The 20,195-nt window shown below is 43.5% G+C and overlaps 1 protein-coding gene across 1 annotated transcript; it reads right to left on the reverse strand.

The window, feature by feature from the left end:
* Window positions 1-331: 331 nt before the first annotated feature.
* Window positions 332-11,539, reverse strand: PROK2 (prokineticin 2). Its single transcript, XM_035108105.2, has 3 exons — window positions 11,468-11,539; window positions 3,375-3,500; window positions 332-458 (listed from the first exon to the last, which is right to left on the reverse strand). The coding sequence occupies exons 1-3, from the start codon at window positions 11,537-11,539 to the stop codon at window positions 333-335; spliced, it is 324 nt and encodes a 107-aa protein (XP_034963996.1). The 3' UTR covers window position 332.
* Between the last annotated feature and the right edge of the window lie 8,656 nt (window positions 11,540-20,195).

Here is a 20,195-nt window from a genome sequence, read left to right on the forward strand (position 1 = left end):
TGTAGGCTACACAAATAGGAGGTTTATTGAGCCTCAGGTAGTCAGCCACACATGGCTGATGTGCTATGTTTGAAGTGGAAAGTCTCAAGTTGTACAGGTCTACTTCAGCACATATTAGCTTGTGCTGTTAAGAATATGAAGAACTCCCTGAAATTGTCCAGCTGAAAACATCTTGGCTGCCATGAACTATGGTATCATAAAAATGATAATGATAACAATGCAAGAAAGTATATTGGAAAATTTCCAGTGACAAATGACTTCATCACAATAACAAGTAAGGATCTTAATACATGGAATACAGTAATGACACAGAATCCTTCCCCATGCTTTTGCTAGAAAAAGATATCTTCGTTTTTGAATTCCGGTAAACATTTGTATTTGCTAGGAGAAACCCAGACACAAGACAAATTAGGTAGGCATGGACAGCTGTGATGAATTCTCTTCCCCCAAAATGGAATCTGGAAACAAATAGTTAATGTTAAAGAAATGGAGGCAAGAAGACAACTCAACAGTAGGTGAGTTAACACTAAAGTTTCCACACTAGTATATTAACTAGTTCAAAGGGATCCCCCAAAACATATTCCATCTTCCTCACAGGTGCACTGACCTGTTTTCCTCTCTTGGTGTTTATTATTAACTATATAATGTGAAACTGATCCTCTGTGTACACAACCATCAAAACAGCAATATGTCTGGTATATATTATTATGGTGTACCAATGGGAGTATCGCTTTCGGGAAAGACCTAATCCAAAGTTTCACAGCGTTGGTATTTGCTATCCCACATATGGTACCTTGCTTCAGATTGGGCCTTCCAATAGGATCATCCAACAACATATAGGTCCCTTGATCCATTTGGCTAGTGTCCCATTGGTCAGATTAAACCCAGCATCAAGGGACCTACCAATTGGGTGTTGTGGCTATCCAATCGTACTCACCCACAACACAAGGGTTTGGTTGCCAGGTCTCACCGCAATACCCCTCACCCCTCTTTGAGGGAGGACACGATTTATCTCTGACCACCGGCAATGTTGTCTGAGGTTGATGGGAGTTATAGTCCAACAATGTTTGAAGGATACATGGTTTACAAGTATGGTTTACCTACTTTTTGCTAAAAACCATGGGCTTGGAGTTATGCATTTCTCCAAATCATACACCCACAGCATTTTTTTCCTCTAAAAACAAAACTGTTGCCAATAATGCTGTTTCATAGTGTTACTGCAGATTAGTCGGGAAAATTATGTATCTAGTCCCATCAGAATAACACTGAGGGCAACAAAACCTTTTTTGTGTGTCAGATTTTCTTCTCAAAGACCAATGCATTTTGTTCTTGCATTACAGTATTATTGTCAAAGCATCATGTTGTGTATTTTTTCTTTATAAAATGTTGCACAAATAATATTTTATTCACCTTAATGGAAAGGGAAAAAAATCTATAGAAGTGGTAGCAGGGCTAAATGAATTACAACTGAGTCTTATCTGAAAGACTAACATTTAATCTGTGTTTTGACTTAAGCAGTATGCCTTTACTGATCTCTGATCAGCTTATATCAGTTGGTGGTCCACTTTATAAGCTCTCCATGTGTGATTTAACAAAGGGCACTCAAGGCTAATCTAGTATGAAGACAAAATTGCTTTTCAATTTAGGCTTGTCCTTGCAGATCAAGTTTAAACTCAGTGGTGTGGTAGTGAGGGAAAATATAAATTGAATATGTCTGCTTTGTACCTGACCTGCAGACAAATGGGGAACGTCAGTGTTTTGACACTTTGAATGGTCTTCTGTAACCCCAAGGATAATATGAGCTTTTTTGCAAATAAATTGGACATTTTTTAGCTATTTTTGAGGAACATCGGCTGCAGTATTCCGGATATGACGTATGGCAGCCCTAGCTTCAAGGCTAAATTGCAAGAACTAATTTTACAGAACAGTAAATACTTCGAGAACCAGTGCTAGAAACAATTCAAAATAATACCAAGATTTTCAAGAATACGCAGTCAGTGACATTCTTCCCTGCTTCTTCTTTAACAGCAGACCAAGAAAGAAATTGGAAGAAAGGTAATAGCTGCACCCCTCATTGCATGGAATGAGCATGAACTTATTTAGGGGAGAAAAAGGATGGCAGTGCCTTCTTGGAGCTTTATGGACTATCCCGTCCGTTGTCTCCCAGATACAACGATATGAAGAAAAATCAATCTCTGGGTTATTTGTGGGGCATAGGAGCATTGCAGTAGGTACAGGGTGAGTCCTTTAAAAGAGGCCCCGTGGATACAGAGTAAGCATGTTCCACGGGGCCTCTTTTAAAAAACTCACCCTGTATAAGTGCACAATGCAATAGTGAAATGTGGATATGGTTAGGAACAGAGTATTGCCATAAAGCAGGGGTCAGCAAACCTTTTCAGCAGGGGGCTGGTCCACTGTCCCTCAGACCTTGCAGAGGGCCGGACTATATTTTGAAGGGGAGAAAAGAACGAATTCCTATGCCCCACAAATAACCCAGAGATGCATTTTAAATAAAAGCACACATTCTACTCATGTAAAAACACGCTGATTCCCGGACCGTCTGCAGGCTGGATTTAGAAGGTGATTGGGCCGCATCTGGCACCCGGGGCTGAGTTCTTTTGGCCTCCCTGAATATTTTTGGGGTGTTCGAAAAGCATAGAGCAGTGCAGTGTGGCTCCAGTGGCCAGCTCCTCCTCCTGCCGCTGAGGGGAAGGAAGTTTGAAGCATCTTCCTGCAGGTGGCAGCACCAGGAGGTGGTGGAGGAAGAGCCACCAGCCACTGATGCCACGTGACTGCCATGTTCAGCTCTGCCCCTGGCTCCTTCTGACGTCACATGTGCGATGCCCCACCGCCCACCCCAAATCGCCCTTGTGTACCCTTAAAATCTGCCCTAGAGGGTTGAGAAGGGCTGCAGAGGAGATGAGAGAAAGGTACCTGATCAGAAGACTACTCAAACAACGTTGGATTCAAACCTCTGGAAGGAAGCAATGAGGTACTTTGATTATCTGAACAATTTACTCAAACTATTAATAGCTCTGGAAATCAGCAGGGTTTGAATGATCACTTATAAGAAACAAGAGTATAAGGATAGTTTTAAGATGCTTATATTCTGTAATTTGAAAGAAAAGCATTGGACTTTATTTTTTTTACCTTAAGACCTCTTACAGAATAACACTGACAGTAATATATTTATTTGCGTATGTTATTATGATGCTGTTTCCATAAAAAGAAAACTTTCTCTGTAAAGTATATGTTCTTGCACTTTTGCAATGGATAATATTTTATGCAGTTTGACTCACAACAAAACATATTCATATTTCCTTCTACCCTGTCAGTTACGGTATCACACAAGGTACCAGGAAAAAAATACTAACTTTATGACTCAAAGGATGACAGTCTTCTCCCAAGGTTCCCATTGGTGTGCACATCCGCAGGCTCCGAATCCAGAGGCTAACAGCACAACACATGCCTCCACCACACTGTAGATCTCTGTCACAAGCCTTAAACATAATAAACAGACACGCAGTATTAGATAAGTAAAATTACTAAAAATAAGCTGGACTACTACCCCATCGTGCTGATGACACGACCTTGATAGCAGAAAGTGAGGAGGAATTAAAGAACCTTGTAATGAGGGTGAAAGAGGAGAGAGTAAAATATGGTCTGAAGCTCAACATCAAAAAAACTAAGATCATGGTCACTGGTCCCATCACCGCCTGGCAAATAGAAGGGGAAGAAATCGAGGCAGTGAGAGATTTTACTGTCTTGGGTTCCATGATCACTCCAGATGGTGACAGCAGCCACAAAATTAAGACGTCTGCTTCTTGGGAGAAAAGCAATGACAAACCTAGACAGCATCTTAAAAAGCAGAGACATCACCTTGCCAACAAAGGTCCGTATAGTTAAAGCTATAGTTTTCCCAGTAGTGATGCATGGAAGTGAGAGCTGGACCATAAAGAAGGCTGATCGCCGAAGAATTGATGCTTTTGAATTATGGTGCTGGAGGAGATTCTTGAGAGTCCCATGGACTGCAAGAAGATCAAACCTATCCATTCTGAAGGAAATAAGCCCTGAGTGCTCACTGGAAGGACAGATCGTGAAGCTGAGGCTCCAATACTTTGGCCACCTCATGAGAAGAGAAGACTCCCTGGAAAAGACCCTGATGTTGGGAAAGTTTGAGGGCACTAGGAGAAGGGGACGACAGAGGACGAGGTGGTTGGACAGTGTTCTCGAAGCTACCAACATGAGTCTGACCAAACTGCATACTCTGGTCCATGGGGTCACAAAGAGTCGGACACGACTAAATGACTGAACAACAACACAACAACAACAACAACAACTACCCCATTATCTTATTGTACACCTAAAAGCCTATATTTTCAAGAGGCTTTGCTAACACAAGGAAATGGTGGGGTTTGAGATTCACATGGTCATATAGCCCATTAGAAGCTGAAGCAAGTTTGTTTGTTTCTTTAAATTAAAAATCCTTAAATTTAGTAATTAGATGTTGGAACCTACATATCAAATGTCACATGCTGTCTCTCCTCCCACCACCATCCTCATCAGTTCAAGTAAAGATTACCTGTGGCCTGGATCCAGCAGCTAAAGTCAGCCACAAAGGCTCCACTGAAACCAGTGGGGATTATTTAGTTGGATCCAGGCCACTAAATTATTTTATACCATGAATGGTGCCAGACAGAATGAGATGATGGGTTGAATGATTATTTTGTTGCCGAAATAAACATGCATGGCAAGAGGTTCTATATTAGCTCTTATGCCACTGAATAGCAGAGCAAATATTTGTGATATTTAACAATACAATGTCTCAATGTTCAGGCAGAGGTAAGATCTGTCTTATCTCCACCAGAATGCCTGCAATCACTTGAGACACAAAAACATTATTAATCCGGTCCAACAACAGCAGAAGTCCCCTTTTCTTTCTATTAGACTACTTTTAATGTTTTGATTTATTTATAGCAGGCATAACTCTGTAGCTAAAAATGGAACAAGTCATTGGAGCTTGTTTCTCTGGATATTAACTGAAGCTCTTCGTAAATCAAGCTTGCTCACGCAAGTTTCAGTATGCAGTGATTTACAAAAATCTAAGAATGCCAAGAACAAAATTACACAAAACCACAAGAAATTCAAGAAAATAAATTACAACTTCCATAAAAACAACATGTGCAATACAATCCCAGTCATTCCTGTTCAGAAGTACCATTGAATTTAATGGATTTCACTCTCATGTAAGTGACAATAGGATTGCAGCCTAAAGTCATTGATTGTATATCTTATAATTTCTGGTAAAATGGATTTGAAAAGAAGATTCCTAGAATATTTATTCATTTGTGACACACATAGGCCACAATTTATCAGGGAACAATCTGAGGCATTAATGCTGAGCAGAGTTATACTAAATACCATGACATGTCAACTATCAAAGACTGGCAGGCATCAAATGTTAAATATATTGAATATCCTATCCCAAAATATTCGGTTAATACTTCATATCAAAATTTACTCAGGAGAACCTTCAGACAAAATGGGGATTCATCCAAGCTCTAAAGTCTCTTGCGTGTTTGTCTCTCACGCTTGCCTCTTCCATACTGTTAGTTCCCTTTTAATTTGTAAATAAAAAGTCTTTGTACTGTGAATGTTTGCTTATGGACTGGTGATTTAATGCCTGTTAGGCAAATCCATGCTAAAAAGAAGAGGAGGAGAAGGCATTTGGACTTGATATCCCACCTTTCACTCCCCTTAAGGAGTCTCAAAGCTGCTAACAATCTCGTCCCCTTCCTTCGCCACAACAAACACTCTGTGAGGTTAGTAGGGCTGAGAGACTTCAGAGAAGTGTGACTAGCCCAAGATCACCCAGCAGCTGCATGTGGAGGAGCAGGGACGCGAACTTGGTTCACCAGATTATGAGTCCACCACTCTTAGCCACTACACCATGCTGGCTCCCGTGGCAGGTGAGTTGGAGTATACTACTCCTGTGCTGTTTGATTACAGACACCTTGTTTTCCCCAAAGGTCACTTTCCCTGGACAGATCCTCATACATAGTTGTGCATGAGCAGCCAGCTTCTGTATACAAAGATCCGTGAAGAGGGAGCATGACACTGCTGGCCACCTACAGATACTACGTGTCACCTAAAACCACCATAAGAATGAACTTTAGAGTATTAAAAGGGCCAGCTCTCTGGCCCAAAAGATGGGCACTTCTCCTGCATCCCACAGCCTCCCTCCAGGTGTGCTCCCTGTACTGCAAGACCAGTGAAGTGCAGTGACAGGTATCAGGTTCTTCAGGGAAGGCACTTGTGAGGATCCTGACTTGAGTCCTACAGCTATGAGAATTCCTTCTGTGGGTTTCTGACAGGTGCCATGGCCTTCTGAAAATGAGTAGGAAGCTTGGAACCCTCAACTTGGCTGCTTAGCTGATGCATCTGCGGCCTCCAGCTCTGTATCTGGAGTGCTGATGAATTCCGTGGTCATGACAATAGCATGAAGCAGTCCGAAAGCACGTCAAAATGCAAGTAGATAAATAGGTACCGCTCCAAGCGGGAAGGTAAACAGCGTTTCCATGCGCTGCTCTGGTTTGCCAGAAGCGGCTTTGTCATGCTGGCCACATGACCTGGAAGCTGTACGCCGGCTCCCTCGGCCAATAACCCGAGATGAGCGCCGCAACCCCGGAGTTGGTCACGACTGGACCTAATGGTCAGGGGTCCCTTTACAGGGGTCCCTTTACAGCTGAGACAATGCACCTGCCTCTGTGTCTGTATGATGTTGACAGGCTGAGTATAGACTGTCTATATTTTTTTATCTTCTATCATTTTAAAATAAAAAACAACAACTTCATAGTAGAAACTTCACTTGAAAACAAAGGTGATGAGTATGCTAAGTTTGGACTAAGATCAGTTGAATGCCAAAGTGGATTTTGAATGGTTTGTGAAAATGCCCTAAGTGCAGATGTGGAGAACCTTTGGCTCTTTAAATGCTGAAGAACTGCAACTCTGATCAGCCACAGCAGACATGTCCAATGGTTAGCAATGGTGGAAGCTGGAGGTCAGCTACATCTGAAGGACCAAAGGTTCCCCACACCTGCCTTAGTGAAATCAAGGAATACATTCAGGCTATAGTTCTAACCCCATTTACCTGGCAGTAAATCCCACTGAATTTAGTTGGACATATTTCTGAGAAGACATGGTTAGGACTGCACTGCAAAATAACTTTGCTTTTGTTTCATTTCAAATACTTGGACTGTAAAGCTCTATAAGATTCTGCTGTGCAATGGGATCATAAATAAGCAGATTCACAGGAAAGTGTTTATGAACAGATAATGGCTCTGAGGGAAACATTACTGTCCACTGAAACAAATGCTCACTTTAGAATATTTCATTATGAATATAATTATACTCTACTGCATAAATATTATGTAATTTTAATAAGAAAATTGATATCAAAGTACATATTTACATAATAGATGGTAGCTTTAAAAACTAGTTGTATGGTAATATTCAAAGTCATTACTACAATTTCATTTTGAATATAGAGATGAGGCACAAGGTTATGTTAGTTTACATGTCAACAGGGAAGGAAATGCAAAACCAATTCCTAAGATTTGTATAAAATATTAATTGCTAAACACTGAAATATTAACTGGATTTTAGTTGGTATCATTCTATTTTCATATTTTAATGTTTCATATATATTCTTAACATTGTAGAAATTTTAGTTCTATTCACTACGGTAGTTTGTTTTGTAGGACAGAGTTAAATCCTAGATACATCCCTATGTGTGCAAGAATTGCTGCACTTTTACTTTATCTTTTGTTTTTTAAAAACACACAATATAAACTACCAGACAGAGCTCTTCACTTCAGATTTGTTGCCATGTAAATTCTCTGCTTTCTGATAGAGACCAGGCGGGTAATTTGAAAAGGCTAAAAGCAGTAGATGAAAAGTCCTTTTCTTGACCTTGTCAATTTTTCATCTTGCCCTTTCTACTTAGTCCAGGCAGGGCTTTTTTCAGCCAGAACTTGGCGTAACTCAGTTCTGGCACCTCTCAGTTGGCTACCACCACCTCTCAGGTGGATGCCATTTCCATTTTAAGAGGAGGTTGGCATTCATGGTGAGTTCTGACATCTCTTTTTCTAGAAGAATAGCCGTGACTTCAGGTGTCTCTTCCTTTCCTAGGATGCCATGGGTAGGTTGGTCTGTTTACTTTCTCCCCTCCCTCTGTCTCAAGGCCACTGAGGAGCCTCCTCACACATCTTAAGATGTTCTCAGAGGTCCGGTCCCTACACACCTCCTCTCAGGATAACTCCCAGTATGTGGAGGGCTTATGCTACCTAATTGCTTCGAGTTGAAGGACAAGAAGGTAAGCTTCAAACCATTTCATTATGAAAAATAACAGATTTAAAATATAATAATAATAATAATAATAATAATAATAATAATAAATTTTTATTTATACCCCGCCCTCCCCAGTCAAAAACCGGGCTCAGGGCGGCTCACACCAACAGAACCACAATATAACATAAAAACAATTAATTAAAATACAGATTAAAATACAGTATTAAAATTTAAAATGCAGCCTCATTTCAAGTAGTCCATAAATCCAAGCCATGAGGGAGGAAAACACAGGGGTCAGGCTGAGTCTAACCCAAAGGCCAGGCGGAACAGCTCTGTCTTGCAGGCCCTGCGGAAAGATGACAAAAGAGGGGCTTTCTTTGGAATTTATTTATTTAAGATAATAATAATAATAATAATAATAATAATAATAATAATAATAATAATATATTATTATTTATACCCCGCCCATCTGGCTAGGTTCCCCCAGCCACTCTGGGCGGCTTCCAACAAAATATTAAAATACAGAAATCCATCAAACATTAAAAGCTTCCCTAAGGTCTGGTAATTGTTGTTCTCTTTGACCTCTGGTGGGAGGGCGTTCCACAGGGTGGGTGCCACTACAGAGAAGGCCCTCTGCCTGGTTCCCTGTAACTTGGCTTCTCGTAGCGAGGGAACAGCCAGAAGGCCCTCAGAGCTGGACCTCAGTGTCCGGGCAGAATGATGGGGGTGGAGACGCTCCTTCAGGTATACTGGCCCAAGGCCGTTTAGGGCTTTAAAGGTCAGCACCAACACTTTGAATTGTGCTTGGAAACGTACTGGGAGCCAATGTAGGTCTTTCAGGACCGGTGTTATGTGGTCTCGGTGGCCGCTCCCAGTCACCAGTTATATACCCCTGAATTACCGAAGTCTTTAAGCAGCATGTAGGCTGCAGGTTGATTGAGTAAGCATTAAGAACATGATATGTTCAGAAATCAGCATATCTGTTTAGACTGCCCTCAAGCATTAAACAGATAGTGTATATTTAACAGGGAGAAAGAAAAGAGATATTTATCACAAACACAAATATTACTCTAAATTACAGTTGTTCCTTTTATTATTTCATTAATACAAATGGAGAAGTCAGGGGAACCTTGCTCTAGGATACAATTCAGTTTCTTGTCAAATTATTCCTGCACATGCTGCTGTCGTACGCAAGATTCGCTCTCTGCTTCTACAACTGGATTATCTCTTTTACAAGCCAGCACCCGAATATAGAGGTGGCTAATTTCTTTGAAATTGTATTTACACCTGTAAAAATAAAGTATCATTCAATGGTAATATAAAATAGAAAGTATTAGAGGAACTGGACATGAGGTTGTTCCTGTACTCCTTTACTGAGTCTGGCCATAAGTTCCAGCCAAGTGCCAAACTGCAGAGGAGAACAAAAATGCCACATCACACACCTTTGAATAGACCCGCTATTAAGTGCTGTATTTTGTACTGAATGAAGGAATCTGTGCAGCATTTAGTTATAGAGCCTAATTTCCTTCATGGTGCTAGAAATCTATCAGCACTGCCTGTATGTCATATAAGTCTCGCAACTTGTTAGCTTCCATCCTGCCCCTGCTCCTCTCTTTCCTTCTGTCACCTGGACCTTAACAGTGAGTGTCTAACTAAACAATGGAATCAAACTGCAGGAGGAAAACAGATTCAATTAAACAGGTTCAAGATCAAAGGCACAATGGATCCAATCTAAAGCGGGGATGAAACAGAGTAGTTAAAGTAGAGAGTCAAGACAATTGTTAAATAAAGCAGTTTTAAAAAATGCATTTAGAGAACTTCTGTCAATATTGACACTTTGTAAGGAATAGCCAAGTCCTTAGCAGAGGAAGAAGCAGGGAAAATCTTAAAAAGCTAAAAGTATTGCAGCCTATCCATCCTCCAGCCACAGAGAAATGTGGCTATTATAAAATCACTTTGATTTCAAAGTCTTTCTGTAAGCTGAAATACCTGGTTGGAGCCTTTAAGAGAAAATGAACCTTTCAAAGTGTTGCTCAGGCTTTTTCCTCCCTCCCCAGAATCGATTACAGTATATAAAAAGTTTCTTGGCAAGACAACAGGGAGTTGCGGATCGTTTAACACGCCTCCTTGAAACGGGGAGAGGGGTGGACATAGGTAAGAATCTCTCCCGGAGCTGAGTGAACATCTCATCTCCCCTGTCTTGAGAAATTAAATGTGACAGCGGAAGGGAGATTCTGAGGAACTCAGCACAGGAGTATCAAATCCAGGAGGTAGTTTTACCTCCGGAAAAACAACAACAACAACACGTTTCTCCACAGTTGCCTCAACTTCCAAACTGGGCGCAGCTGGGGGAGGCGGGAAGCTTTTGGAGTTACAGGTTGCGACGGCAGGGCAGCTGGCTCCCAACTCCCCCCCCCCAGCCTTAAATTAGACAACAAGCCAGTTAAAGCAGATAGCGTGGGAGGCGACTCAAGTTGCCTCAGTATCCTCTGAGGGATTGCCATAAGCGCGCCTTTGTCTCCCAATCCTCTTTCCCCAGAAAAGCCATAATACCCCCAGGAGACAAGCTCCATCCCCACCCCACCCCACCCCCACCCCACAACAGCCGGATACCACCAGGCACGCACGCAAAGCCTCAGGATCAGGCACGCCTCACCCCAGCAACTCGTTTCAGGCGAACGCCTCCCCAAAAGCTCCCAAGGCGCGTGGGGAGTCGACACAGGCGCGCACCATGCCCTAGCGCAGGAATTGGAAAAGAACCGAGCAGCGCGCCTCGTCGGTCCTTTCCTCCACAGAACACCTCCCCCCCCAACAACACACTTAAAAGCTATTCCTGCCTCTCGCACTTTCTAAAGCACTCGCCTACCCACCACCCCGTCTCGGCTGGTGGTGCTGCTTTCAGCTAATCCCGGATTTCCCGCCAAAATAGCCACCAGGCTCATGGCAGAAAGGGCGCACAAGCGCGCACTTGTCTCGCCTGCTCCAACCGTCGGGGTTAACTCGTGTCTCGCCATTCCTTCCTTTCTCGTACAAGGTCTCACCCCTCCACCCGCCGCATCCCCTTTGCCAAGTCTATTTGGTGGCGAGAATCCCTCGCCCCAGAGGCTGCCCCTCTCACCCCAGTGATAACTGCAGAATCCCCCGTGGAGAGCAGCAGGAAGAGGAGAGGGACGCAGCTCAGGCTCATCATGTTTTCCTCTGTTCTCTCTCCCCGGGGCTGCGTGTGCAGCTCTCCGCGCGCTTAAGCCTCGCTCAGGGCTCCCCTCAGGGCAGCAGGAACGGTGAGGAGGAGGAGTGGAGCCGGGGCCGCTCCAGCCCATTATAAAGCTTAGGGCTGCCATTCAAAGGCAGGATGAGTCACTTACCCACCTACCCAGCAACGCTGCCGTCGGGGGAGAGGGACAGGGGGTGCACGCGCAGGAACAGCCACATAAACACACAACACAAAACAAGCGCGCGCCTCCTCCCCTCACGCTCTCAAGAAGTAGTAGCGCGGCTATTCCCTCTCGCAGTAAAGTGCACAGATACGAGGAAGGGCTGGGTTGCTCGGCTCCAGGCTGGGTTGCGTTCAGTTGCCACAAATGGGTGGGGTGGGGTGGGCGATGGGTTTGTCAGCTTTATATATTTGCCGTGAGAAGGGCAAATGGGCGGAAGTGGGGAAGCAGGCAAGGCCATCATAGGGATGCTGAGGAAATAAAACTTGCAAGAAGAGCGCCGATCCCACAGTAAACACTCCTCCTACCAAAGAAACGCAAGTAAATGTACGTTCTAACATGGAAATATATGCGCACAGGCAGTGCCGGATTTACGTATAAGCTAAACAAGCTATAGCTTAGGGCCCCACACTCTTGCCCCCCCCCCCAATTTAAAGGACAAAAAACACTGGATGTAATTTCCAAAATATAAGATAAAAAACAAATAAAATAAAAACCTACCGTACATACAGCAACAGTGTTTTGTGTTGTGTAGGCTCCTATGATGTACATATTTTGTTATGTGCAAATGGGTGTAGATACCTATTAGGTCCATAAATTACCATATAGCATATATTCAACACAAAAACAGTGACAATTTGTTGTTGACAAAGGACAGCTGGACATACAAAGGGCCCCATTACCAGTGCCAGAGCTTCATGCTCCGGCACTGGGGGCAGGGAGCAGGCGTGGGCGTGGCTGGCGCACATCCCGGGGGCGTGGTGTGCCCCCTGCGGGGGTGGGCAGCAGCGATGGCACCCCACCAGGATCGTGGTGCCAGGGGCAGTGTGCTCCCCCTGCCCCCCTCTTCCTCCGCCAGTGGCCATTATCTTCAGTAGTTTAGGGCCTCATCAAACCTAAATCCGACCCTGCACACAGGCGCAAACACTGTCACGGCAGATTCTTCTTCTTCTTCTTCTTTGGCGATCACTCGTAGCCAAGTAAGATTGTCTTCCATAAACACGGTTTTAACGATGGGTCCGCAAGTGACTGTTGAGGCCAATTCTGGATCCACATATCCTTCCACGGTGGGGACATTGGTTTCCAGGCGGGAGTTGATCACGGTGTGGATTTGCCAAGTGTGCCTTCCTCTTAGCATGTTTCTCCCTTGCGTCCTGAGATCGAGTTTCTTCAAAGCCCATGACACCTTTGGTAACGGCTGTTCTCCAACTGGAGCGCTCGCAGGCTGGGGTTTCCCAGTTGTCAGTGTTTGTACTACATTTTTAAAGATTTGCCTTGAGACAGTCTTTAAACCTCTTTGGAAAGGTTACGCTTTCCATTTTTAAGTTCGGAATAGAGTACTGTACACTGATATTAGTTCGCCTGTCTTCCCAAGTGAAGTGTAAAATTTTTTGGAGACACCATTGGTGGAATCTTTCGAGGAGTTGGAGATGGCGTTTATAAGTGGTCCAAGGGGCAGATTGTGTCCCCACAGGGACTCAGTAATGAAATGTCCACCAAAGCACAGGCTGCCATAGGCAGGTTGCAAGAGAAACACAAAGGACAAATGAATGAAAGAGTCAGGTCTCCACACACAGGTGTGCAATGTACCCAGAAAGATACACACACTGGAACACAACAGGGTGATGCTATTGGGTTTGAGTGTAGGAGAGGCAATTTCAAATCCCCTCCAAAGCTGTGAGTATACCTCCATTGTTAAGCCCGGACACTGAGGTCCAACTCCGAGGATCTTCTGGTGGTTCCCTCATTGTAAGAAGTGAGGTTACATGGAACTAGGGAGAGGGCCTTCTCAGTAGTGGCGCCCGCCCTGTGGAACACCCATCAGATGTAAAACTGATAAACAACTATTGGAAGGCAGCCCTGCATAGGGAAGTTAATGTTCAATGTTGTATGATTTTTTTTATTTTTCTGGAAGCCTTCCAGAATGGCAGGGACAACCCAGTCAGATGGGTGGCATATAAATAATAAAAGATATTATTTCCAAATTTGTCCTTCAATGTACTGTACAGTGGTACCTCCGGTTATTATTTGACAAGGCCTTTGATAAGGTGTCCCATGATATTCTTGTAAAGAAGCTGGTAAAATGTGGTCTAGACAATGCTACCATTTAGTGGATTTGTAACTGGCTGACTGACCGAACCCAAAGGGTGCTCATCAATGGCTCCTCTTCATCCTGGAGAGAAGTGACTAGTGGGGTGCCGCAGGGTTCGGTCTTGGGCCCAGTCTTATTCAACATCTTTATTAATGACTTGGATGATGGGCTTGAGGGCATCCTGAGCAAGTTTGCAGATGACACCAAATGGGGAGGGGTGGCTAATACCCCAGAGAACAGATTCACATTTCAAAATGACCTTAACAGATTAGACAACTGGGCCAAAGCAAACAAGATGAATTTTAACAGGGAGAAATGTAAAGTACTACACTTGGGCAAAAAAAAAATGAAAGGCACAAATACAGGATGGGTGACACCTGGCTTGAGAGCAGTACATGTGAAAAGGATCTAGGAGTCTTGGTAAACCACAAACTTGACATGAGTCAACAGTGTGATGCAGCAGCTAAAAAAGCCAATGCAATTCTGGGCTGCATCAATAGGAGTATAGCATCTAGATCAAGGAAAGCAATAGTACCACTGTATTCTGCTCTGGTTAGACCTCACCTGGAGTACTGTGTCCAGTTCTGGGCACCACAGTTCAAGAAGGATACGGACAAGCTGGAACGTGTCCAGAGGAGGGCAACCAAAATGGTCAAAGGCCTGGAAACAATGCCTTATGAGGAACGGCTTAGGGAGCTGGGTATGTTTAGCCTGGAGAAGAGAAGGTTAAGAGGTGACATGATAGCCATGTTCAAATATATAAAAGGATGTCATATAGAAGAGGGTGACAGGTTGTTTTCTACTGCTCCAGAGAAGCAGGCACGGAGCAATGGATTCAAGCTACAAGAAAGAAGATTCCACCTAAACATTAGGAAGAACTTCCTGACAGTAAGAGCTGTTCGACAGTGGAACTTGCTGCCAAGGAGTGTGCTGGAGTCTCCTTCTTTGGAGGTCAGGAATGCTTTGATGGTGTTTCCTGCTTGGCAGGGGGTTGGACTGGATGACCCTTGTGGTCTCTTCCAACTCTATGGTTGTATGATTCTATGAATAACTTAATTGGTTCCGGAGGTCCTTTCCTAACCGGAAACCGCTTGTAACATGTGGCGTGCTTTTCCTAATGGTGCCTCCCGCTTGCTGCCGCACTGCGGTAGCTCGACTTCCACTCGAATCCAGGGGCAAAGTTTGCAAGAAGGGGCATCTGCATCCGGGTTAGCGGAGCGTGTAACCTGAAGCATTCGTAAGGGGGACGGTACGTAACACGAGGTACCACTGTACTGGTTGTGTGGTTGAATGAGCTTGACTGTAGACACAGTTTGAGTTTACTGTGCAAAATCTGCCTATAAATAAACTACTTTGTAGTGAAAAATATCAAAATGACATATCCAAGGATTTTCACACACAGGATATGCTTCTGAGATGCTATACCACACAACTAAGTTTTGTAACACATACGTCAACCCTGTTCACTACTCATTTGTCAATCCCTGACCTTTCTGGACCTGAGTAATATGCATTATAAACTTTCTAGGCAGACAGCTCAATCTACTTAACCTTTTTTACTCCATCTCTGTCATACACTTGCCTCTTTTTCTTTAAGATTATTTCAGATTTTGCTTCTGCAAAGTTAAAGGTAGAATCCTGCGTCTCCACATGTAAACTTGATTTTTAAAGTAGCCTAATTGTTCATCCAAATTAACTTTAAAGGTATGTGAGTAAGAACAAACAAAACATTTAACTATCTTGAGTATGAAATCCTTTTTTTGTTCATTTCTAGCCGGGAATGGTCAAACCTGTTGGCTGTGCTATCCCATTTGTTGTTGTTTAGTCGTTTAGTCGTGTCCTACTCTGCGTGACCCCATGGACCATAGCACGCCAGGCACTCCTGTCTTCCACTGCCTCCCGCAGTTTGGTCAAACTCATGTTCGTAGCTTTGAGAACACTGTCCAACCATCTCGTCCTCTGACGTCCCCTTCTCCTAGTGCCCTCAATCTTTCCCAACATCAGGGTCTTTTCCAAGGATTCTTCTCTTCTCATGAGGTGGCCAAAGTATTGGAGCCTCAGCTTCACGATCTGTCCTTCCAGGGAGCACTCAGGGCTGATTTCCTTAAGAATGGATAGGTTTGGGGCTTCCGGTTCAGCGCCAGCGCCGATCGGCGGGGTCTCGTCTCGTCTCCGAGACGGCCCGTCCCTGCTAGGAGTGGGGAGGGCAGCGAGAGCGACGCTGCGCCCCTTAGAACCCCGGGAAGGGCGTCCCGGGGGCAAATTTTGCTCGGCAGAGCCCCAATCCGGACTCCCCAACTCTCCGGCTAGCTCTAATAAGAGCTCCGGAGCGAGGAGGGTAGAAGTCGCGGGGGCCATTTTGAGCGGCAACGTTATCCTGGCGGGGAGAAGCTTCAAGCCAAAGGCGGAGAGCGCTGGATTCTTCTGAAAATAAAACGATTGGAAATAAGACTGTAAGTAACCTCACGATTTGGATTATAAAACAATTTGGATCTGGGAGAGAGGGGAGAAAAGAGGAAGCCACCCCCCCCCCCACGGCAACAAAAGAGACAGTAAATAGAAACCCGAAGCCGTAAATAGAAGGTTTCAATTTAAAAGGATCCCTCAAAGGCATCAAAGAGAATCTCCCCTAAATGCAGGGTAAAAGGGGAGAGAGACTGTGGTCGTGAGTGCCCTGCAGTAAGAGATAAAGACTAAGAAAAACCTTTCTTTTCCTCGGGAGCCGGCAGCCCAGACAACCCAGTGAGTTGATCAGGATTTATAAGTCAAATTTTATTTCAATTTTTATTTCTGGACTTTGTGGAAATTTTTTTTGGTTTAAATGCTTGTGAAATGTGAGTTCGAACTTTATTTTTAATAAGACTTGAAGAATGCAGCCAGCTTGTTAAAATGGAGTCGAGAAAATAAACTGTGATCATATTCCACCCCATGTGACAAGTTTTGACCTTGGCAGGATTGAACTATGTCAACAAAAAGGTATTCGCCTGAGTTCCAGCGGACTGTTTTGACCTTAATGTGGGAAGCAAGAATAGAACTATGTCAAGAGGAGATACAACGGCAAGAGTTACAGCAACAATTTCAGATGGTGATGGCAGAATATGATTTCTTAGAAGATGAAGCTTGTGAAACTGAAGAAGACGAATGTGAGAATGACAATGATGGTGACTGCGATTTGGAAGGAAAAGATGAAGATGAGGACTGTGATAATTTAACACAAAATGAAGCCCACCACGAAAAAAATGATGACTTTACTCTACAAAAAGTTGGATGGAGTGCCTTTCCTTCGAGGGGGGCACGATTGGTATTACTGGAATTTCAGAATGCCCACAGGGAAGAGGGAAAAAATATGCAGAGAAGAGAAGAAACTCAGGGGTCTTGTATGGAGGCCTGGATGGCAAAAGGTTGTAAACAGGGGGTGGGGTGAAGGGAAAGTGAAGTTGTGATTATAAGGATGGATTAACAGGATTATAATTGGTCTGCTGACTATGGAATTTGCTGGATTGGGGGGGTGGAGCCGGTAATCGGGGATGTAAGGTTAAATTGGGAATAGTTATAGTTTTAAAAGTGAATTGATTTTGGAAAAATGTGAAAATATGGAGGCTTATAGAGGGGGTAAAAATTAGGCACGGGAAGAAAAAATGGGAGTTTGATTTTTTCAGTGATTTGGACATTAGGTGAAAATGATAATAATCAATTTATAAGTAATATAAGGTATAAAGGTGTATTTTTATAAAATAAGAAACTGTTGAAGATGATAAAAAAGGGATGAAAACCGGGGAAGGGGGGAGGGTGGGGAAGCCCACAAAATATGGTTTAATAATTATGAATGAAAGAAAGATTTCTTCTGTTTTGTATTGTCTTTTTCTCTTTTTTGTTATTTTTTTCTTCTCTTTTTTCTCTTTTTTCTATTTTTACTCTTTTTTTTTTTGGTATGATAATAGATGGTTGGATGGATGACCTCCTGCGTACTGCCCTGGTTTACTGGAGCTCCCTGGTGGCAGGGGGGGGGGGCTTTGGGGACAGGGGAGGGGGAGGAGGACAGAAATCCAAGCATAAAATGGACCATCTCTGACTGTTCACTTACATGGGATACTTCTGTGGCAGGGGAGGACCCATGGAGGGGGGTGGGAAGGAGGTGGAAAAGGTGTTTATGTATGTACCGTTTTTTGTAATTTGTAAAATTAATAAAAATTATGTTTTTTTTAAAAAAGAATGGATAGGTTTGATCTTCTTGCAGTCCATGGGACTCTCAAGAGTCTCCTCCAGCACCACAATTCAAAAGCATCAATTCTTCGGCGATCAGCCTTCTTTATGGTCCAGCTCTCACTATCCCATTTAAGGGGAGCATTTTGACATCATTTTCATTACAAAAATGGCTATATAATGTGGCCTTAAACTTGCAGGAAACAAATAATCCATTCATGGAGGTTATTTCAAAGCAGGGAAATAAGCGTCTCTGGATAAACAATTAGTGCAAATCTACATAGACTCACTGAAACCATCATCTTTTAATACTTGCTGAAAATCTTAATCTTTAACTTTATTTAGAACATTGATAACAGCCACAATCTAGGCAAAGCTCAGCAATTTTAAGCACCACAGAATTCCCACAGAAATTAAACCCGAATGGAAAAATATCTCTTTAGGATCAAAAATTTTTTTTGAAACCAAAGCATATTGTCCATTGTTGGCTTTTAACAAAACAACACAAATGAAACTAAACTCAAAGATACAATTGTCCCATATAATATCACTCAAACCTTCTATTATTATTATTTTTACAATTAAATTTCAGTTTATAAACATAAGCTGTTCAAGACCGTCAAGCCTAAAGCAGAATATTCTTTAGTGAAACAAGCATAGAATGTTCCTGCAAGTATTTTTGCATTTCACTACAAATTTCTTTGGTCAAGATCTAGAAGTAGCAGGGCAGTCTATGTGAATCCCTTTTTTGGCCTTCAAGATGAGAATGGTCATGAATGGCAAAACATGACATCTCTGAAATAAAGATGAATTCCTGAGGGAAACTGGAGCAAAAGGACAATTGCATGACTGACATTCAATCCCTGCCATCTTGAGATAGATCTAAACTGGTGCCATGGGCTTGATTGCCCATTGTAAAATTCCCTGTGGCAGACTTGCTTGAAACTATAAATGTCAATTTGTTTTTGTTTTTTAAAATAAGCACATACAGAAGCTGCATGTGTCCTTGAACAAAACATAGTTTAAAGTAAAATTTAAATTAAACTTTATTGCTTTCAGCTTCGGTAATTCCTCCTCTTCCATTGAGCATGGGGCCAGACATGCTTCGGGAGGCTGGGACACTGAAATATACACTGAAATATACTCGGAGTCCTGTAGTGATTTCATGCTCTTTATTGCAGCTTGTAAAACGGTGAATGAAACTTTCCCCAACGTCTGCTATATATACATTATTTACACAATGGGCCCCATGTGATTGGCTAATTATGGGCTGCTCCTGTAGGCCAATCAGGTTGCGGATTCACTTCCTCCAGAAGCCTGATTGGCTGCTCCTGCAGAGCAATCAGGTTGCTGATTCACTTCATCCAGGAGCCTGATTGGCTGCTCCTGCAGAGCAATCAGGTAGCTGATTCACTTCCATCTGGAGCTGTATTGGGTGGCTCCTGCGGACCAATCAGACTGCTGCATTCTGGATCCTATTGTTCTAGGATTCAGCTCAGTACATAACAGACACCATGCGCCCTTTGATCCCAGCCTCTCCCCCGAGGGGCTGGGATCAACATGAGGGCAACATGAGGAGGACACAACAGCCATGCACCCTTTGATCCCAGCTCCCCAGATCAAAAGGGCACATGGCTGTTGTGCATAGCTGCCAAGTCTCCCGTTTTTCGCGGGAAACCCCTGGATTTTAATCTGTTTCCCGCTGTTATCCTGAATAGAAAAAAATCCCGGAAATCCCCCGGATTTCCTACCTGCCAGGGAGGCTCCATTTTGGGTGCCGCTCTGCCCATGTCTGGCCACCAGAAATCGGGCAGCGCCAGCACCGGACGTTGCTTCTATGCATGTCCAGACATGCATAGAAGCGACTTTCGTTGCCGCGCCGTCACTGATCCCGCATTTTTCAGCGGGAGACTTGGCAGTTATGCTGTTGTGTCCTTCTCATGATGCCCTAGCTGGATCCCAACCTCATAAAGCGGGGATGGCTCAGGGAGAGCTGTGTGACAAGGACGTGGGTTGATGACTCTGGGACACGCAGTTTAAGGTGATTTGCTAAACCACAAAGTAGGACAGAACGAAGTCCAATAATTTAGTGATCCACAAGTGGATGTTTAATTTCT

The sequence above is a fragment of the Zootoca vivipara genome, chromosome 2 (genome assembly GCF_963506605.1).
Source record: "Zootoca vivipara chromosome 2, rZooViv1.1, whole genome shotgun sequence".
In the NCBI taxonomy this organism is placed as follows: Eukaryota; Metazoa; Chordata; class Lepidosauria; order Squamata; family Lacertidae; genus Zootoca; species Zootoca vivipara.